The 6,000-nt window shown below is 35.7% G+C and overlaps 1 protein-coding gene across 1 annotated transcript in view; it reads right to left on the bottom strand.

Annotated features, from left to right (window-relative positions):
• LOC104822951 (zinc finger MYND domain-containing protein 15) overlaps window positions 1-1,856 on the bottom strand; it is a 3,220-nt gene extending 1,364 nt beyond the window's left edge. The window contains exons 1-7 of the mRNA XM_010554324.2: window positions 1,732-1,856; window positions 1,300-1,410; window positions 1,076-1,179; window positions 901-950; window positions 716-816; window positions 527-614; window positions 154-262 (exon numbers count right to left, since the gene is read on the bottom strand). Of these exons, the coding sequence (XP_010552626.1) occupies window positions 154-262; window positions 527-614; window positions 716-816; window positions 901-950; window positions 1,076-1,179; window positions 1,300-1,410; window positions 1,732-1,833 (665 nt within the window). The 5' untranslated portion in view covers window positions 1,834-1,856. The remainder of the gene's footprint in view (window positions 1-153; window positions 263-526; window positions 615-715; window positions 817-900; window positions 951-1,075; window positions 1,180-1,299; window positions 1,411-1,731) is intronic.
• Window positions 1,857-6,000: the final 4,144 nt, after the last annotated feature.

Genomic DNA, 6,000 nt, shown 5'->3' with positions numbered 1-6,000 from the left:
GGAATGCCGTTGGACAGCTCCCACAAAGATATAACAGAAGCTTCTAGATACTGCGGGATTATTAATTAATTTCTTGACCAGTCAAAAGATGATTTATATTTTATACTACACATATGGCATATGTCTGAGGAATTTGTCAAGCGAATGGCTCACCTATACAGTGGAACATCAGGCCCGACCAGTTCTACAAGAATGCGCACACCAGGGAAGAGAGCTTGCAACTCAGCAAAGACACCAAGTTGACCGAGTTCTTTCTGAGGCCCTTCAGAAGCTCAGACTATCAGCAAACCATTATATCACAGCAAGAAAGACGATGAAATCATTTGAACACTGATGATCGTTGTAATCTGGAATAACTCATGTCATATGTTTTTGTATGTGTTACATTATATTATATCTAAATACTCTTACATGAAATCGGAGAAAAACAAGCTGATAGGTTGGTATCAAAATGTTTAACACAAAAAAATATATATCAGTGAGGAAGCTACCCAATGTGTGAGAAAATCTAGAGGAAGTCACATACCAAGATAATGTATGCAAACTTCATTACTGTTTTGGCTTGTCAAATTTCTCAGCCCAACAGCTTGCATGGCATGGTATACTGTAAGTGGCTGAAATAACGAACAAGGAACTCTAGGTGTCAACAAATAGAAGGTCCTAATCACAGTAATGCATTCTAACAACCAATGAGACAAGGGACAAGAGAAGTTACCCAGTGTAGAAGTAAAGCCACGGGAGAGTCAAGCGGTATGCGTCTCCAATCGTAATACTCCTTCCAATTGCATAGCTGGGTCGGGAATGGAGATGAAGGCCCTGAATGATCCCAAGTGAGATGAATTCTGGAGAAACATATTATTCACAACCAAATTATGTAGAGAGGAAGGAAATCAGATATACCACGACATGGACAAGAAGAGCTCGGAAAATTCCAGCTTTCACTCTTAAAGCTGCAGAGAAAAGATAAAACTGAAATCAAGTGCCAACAGCTTGAAAATCAACATATGAATACAGAGGGCTCCTCCAACCTTGTAAAACTAAGTATCCCCAGAGATAAAAGGGAAGGGGAAGATACCGAGCAACACCCATCGACCATGCTGAGGCTCCGCAATTGCATTCGAAAATCCACATTCCCGTATGATGGATTCCTCTTTTGCTAAGGAAAGAGCACCTGCTCCCCTGTTTCCGACAAACCTACATCGGTTAAAACATGACAACATACCAAAAACTCCGACGAAACTGCATGAACTACAGGCATTACATAGTATGCCTTCCGTATCAGGCAATGACATATCACACCTGGATAGCTTCTTCCGTAAATGTGAATGGAAAATCATTCAACGAATCTACGCGGCTCATTTGCTCTTCAAGCCTCTCACATTCTTCCTTATGATAGCTCCAATGCGAAATCTACCATCGAATTCACCATTAGCTTAGGATTAATTGCACCACAACCCCTTCAGGTTACCGAACTCACATAACAAAACCAATAATAATCACAACGAAATTTGACTGTAAAATTCGTAAGTTAATGATCGCATACCACATCACTCACTTCGAACAAAAGAGCACAATCGAAGAATAACCAGTACTAAAATTAGTCAAAAGAGATCAAATCATTCAAATTCCATGGCAATTTGACGTTCGAGGGACGATTACAAACTCATGGAGCAAGAAATCGATCAGATCCTCAAAGAACTAAGTTTCGGAAAGTACGAAGAACAAGAGAACCTGGTGAGAGACGGAGCAGTACGCGACGGCGCCGCAACGACCACACCGCCGCGTCGGCGGGCCGATGCACCGCGTCCCAGAGCCCTGTCCGCCGCACTCCATCCGCAGTCGACGACTAGAACCACTGTCGCACAACGCAAAGAACACAAGCACAAGGCCCATTTTAGCATAAGGCCCATTCAAGCCTACTGTTAGGGCCCATAAAAGCTTTGAGATATTAATTACACGTCCACGTCAAAAAGAGTTTCGACACAAACATCAAATAAAACAATGAACCGTCCTACTACATTTGAATGGTCGGGAAAAACTCCGTCTGATCATAACTACCTTTTTTTACAAAAATTTGAAATAGTACATGTGACCAACCACCGAATAGTGCCCCTTTAATTTTTCATTCAACCAAATTATATATATATATATATATAATAGATATGTGTCTATATCTTTAACAGTATATTTCATCATTTAAAAAAACAGAATTTGGTGGTTTGATGTTAATTTTTTTTTATAATGAATTTTTGTTGCTTTCACGATAGAAATGATTTTGTCATTTCTCTAGAGGAAATCAAACTCGAAATCAAGCACTTCTTGAGATATTAAAGCAGAGGTTGTCTGCCATAAAATAATCTGTCTAGAAGAAGAGGGGGGATAGTCCAGATTTCCAACGTCAACCTAATGATGAATGAACCGATGGAAACCATAGATATGACCCAATAACGAGAAGAAACCCACGATTACAGGCTTGAACATGAATTTTTTTATATAAAAAAAAAGATTATGGGTCGAGAAATAAAGAGACGACTTTTTTCCAACTACTTTTTATTTTAGTTTTAAAGTTAGTTTCGCTCATTGTCGTTTTTCTTAGAGGGGTGGAAAGATTCGACGGGCAATGAGGTGTTTTCAATGGGACTATGGTTTTCGACCGTTTCTCGCAAGTATCGGACTTAATATGATGTCTGGTCGGCCATATGGGACACGCGACTCTCGCGTGCATCGAACCATGCACGCAATAGTCATATATGCACCGACGCTAAAGAAATAGATCTTAAGACTCCACTCCACATTTCTACTCGGGCTACATTATATAAATTTACAATTAACAAAAATTGACAGTGACATCATATGTCTTTCTTCTTCTCCACTTAAATAACAGGGAACATGCGTCTACGTATGTGGCGTCTCATCATATCTGGGTTTACACTCACACATGTTTCTGCTTTCATTTCTCCTTTTTGTGAAGTGTTGCTTTTTGCTTTTATAATTACGGTTTATCTGCTACCTATATCAACCTTCCAATTATATAGTAAACATCACAAAAAATTACTGATGTGTGTGTATATATAAGTTTTGGTTTTAAATGGTGATTGCATATGGCACAAAGTGCAGTATACGAAATCGGTAGAGAACATCTGCAAGCACCTTTAGTGTTCTTGCGAGCCAATCATGCGCGCATTCAGAACCGAGTTCACACCCGGTTGCCCTTTCCATATGTGTTTTAATTAATTAGCTTCTCTCTCTCTCTCTCTCTCTCTCTCTCTCTCTCTCTCTCTCTCTCTCTCGTGATTAGAAGAGCTTAATTTCTCTCTCTCTCTATTTTGGTGAGTAATAAATGTTATTTAATTAACTTTATGAGAGAGATTAGGACACGTAGATGATGAACGTCAAAGATTAGGACTGTGTAGAAAGCTTTGCCCTCTATGTACGGTTCCGAAATTAGTTTGCATCTTGATCCAAGACGTTGGATATATTACCCAAAAAAATGAAAAAATTGAACAACCCTAACTATATATTGTCAAAGGAAAATAACAATAAAAAAAAAATAGAAAACGAAGGAGGTACCTCATCTCCAACCACGATTTGATGCGCATAAACTTTATTCGACCATGACATATATAATAGCGGATGGTCCGGTGAGATTTCGATGGGTCCTCTCTCGAATTCTGGGCTTCGTTCCGTTTCTCCTCGTCTAATATATGAGTTATTTTGAAACAAAAAAAAAATTTATTTTTTGGTGTATTTTTCGGAAGGAGTAAATCCTTTTTTAGACAATTAGATTTGTTTTAAATTGAACCCAAACTAAATTTAAAATCTAAAAACGCCATATAAATATCTAATAACAAAAAGCACCATTGTTGAATAGTCTAGTCTATTAGTATATGGTTCGCTCAATGCCCCTAATTTTTGCTATCAAAATATAAATTAGGGTATGAAAAAAATACATTCATACGATTTTATAAAACAATAATTTACAAACTGATTCTATTTCTTTAATACGAATCAAATGCATTTCAAACCTTTCTAAGTATTACTTAACCCACTTAGTTTCATTCTCCCTGAATAAAAACTCAATATCACAAGAAATTTTACTAATCCTGAACACACTGTGTGAGGCGCTCACAACGTGTCACCCTAAACTATGTCTAGACTCAGTGAGCGTTTCGCTTGTTGTTTGAAGACTCCCCTCAAATATATATACTTCATGATCTCTCAAATAACTCTCACCAGTATTTTTTTTTTATAGATATCTCCCACCAAACTCACACGCTCTGCTTTTAAATAGCAATAATCTCGACAGTTTCTTTTGTTATATAGTCTTTTGTATTTATAGACTTTTATGCATAATTCTTGTAGATGCTGAACATGCTATTTTTTTTCTTTAACCGGGTACATTTAAACATAATTAATATATAAATACCTATTTTCGCCACAAAATATTTTGCCACCAGATCAATATTTAAGAGGAGATGGCAGAGACGGAAGGCGAAGGGAAGTAAGGTGGAAGAATTGCAATGCCGAAGCTTTTCACCGTTTGTTGTTGGGTCCTACACTTCTTATTTCCTTTGGGACTATTCGCATATCTTCTTTATTAACCCTATAGATAGACTTTTTTACATTTATGTTATTTTAATCATTTAGTCAAACATTTACCTATAATCAGTACTCCCTCATTGAAGATATTCGACTAAAACCGCCGCCTATGCATCATCACTATTATTATTTCATGAATATATGGCCCATTAATTAGTTGCGACCTTTCGAATCTATTAAAAAATTCATAAATTTGAGATTGATTTAACGTTTTCAGCATATATATATATGCATATTGGTGGACGAGAGGTGTAAATATTTGCAAGTGCTGTGAGTTAAAATGCTGAAAGTGAAATAGATATTTTTAACGTTTTCAGAAAATGATGTGGTAGATAAAACTGTTAGGTCAGAATTTTCTAATTTAATCATTCTCATACTTTTCCTCTGTATTGTATAACATTATATTAAAATATGTCAATCGAATTTCACAAATTTATAATGGTTTGCAAATAAAAAAATGAAAGGAAAATTTACCCCAAACAAAAAATGAAAGGAAAGGCATAATAAATGGAGTTTTTTTTCCTTGTCAACAGAGATAAATGAATGGGTATGCAATGAAAATGTGAATAATTTTTTTTAATACAATTATCCTTTACCCAAAAAAATGAAAATGCGTGGGAATTCATAAGATTACGATCCAATGTTTTTGTTCCTATATTTCATATGTAAGATATAAAATAATCATATTCTAAATCAATCTACTGTTGTTAACTTAAATAAATAATAGGAAGAAAAATGAAATCCTAAATAAATTGGTATAAAATTTATATTCAAACAGACAATATAGCCCGGGAAAAACCAATCATATACTAATAATCGTGTAACCAATTTTGCACATCTTCCATTATATCTCTAAACATTTCATTTTTTTTTCGCACAAAATTCTGTTCACAAAAAGATCATTATTTTTTAAATACTTATAAAATCGTTTTCCTTAGAAACTAGGAAAAAAAAAAAGGGAAACGGGACGGAACACGAGAGCATACGTAGAAGCGCGAAGGAAGGAAAAAAAAAACAGTGTTGAGCCATGCAGGGTTTTTGTCCGTAGGGTTTTTTTAATAGAAATGATAGTATTTGGGGAAAAGTCAGTTCGGTTTCATTTCTTATTACGGATCTGACGGTCCAGATTTGCTGGGATCTCCGGTCAACACTTTCCCACCTCTTTATCCTGATCGTTCATTTCAGCTCCTCTTCGTATATTTTTCTATTTAGTATTTACTATTTTTGTTTCTGAAATCTTGGATTTGGTGTGAGTGGCACAAATTTAGGAACACGACAAAGGAAAATTTGGAGATACATTAATTTCTGAAATGTATTTTTGATAATTGATCGATAGATTGACTACTACAATTATATATGAATCCCACTAACCACAGAATATAAACAATTATATAAATACAT

This window comes from Tarenaya hassleriana, unplaced genomic scaffold (assembly GCF_000463585.1).
Source record: "Tarenaya hassleriana unplaced genomic scaffold, ASM46358v1 Cleome39, whole genome shotgun sequence".
Lineage (NCBI taxonomy): Eukaryota > Viridiplantae > Streptophyta > Magnoliopsida > Brassicales > Cleomaceae > Tarenaya > Tarenaya hassleriana.
Note: the sequence above shows the minus strand (reverse complement) of the source record. Positions and strands in the feature narration are given on the sequence as shown.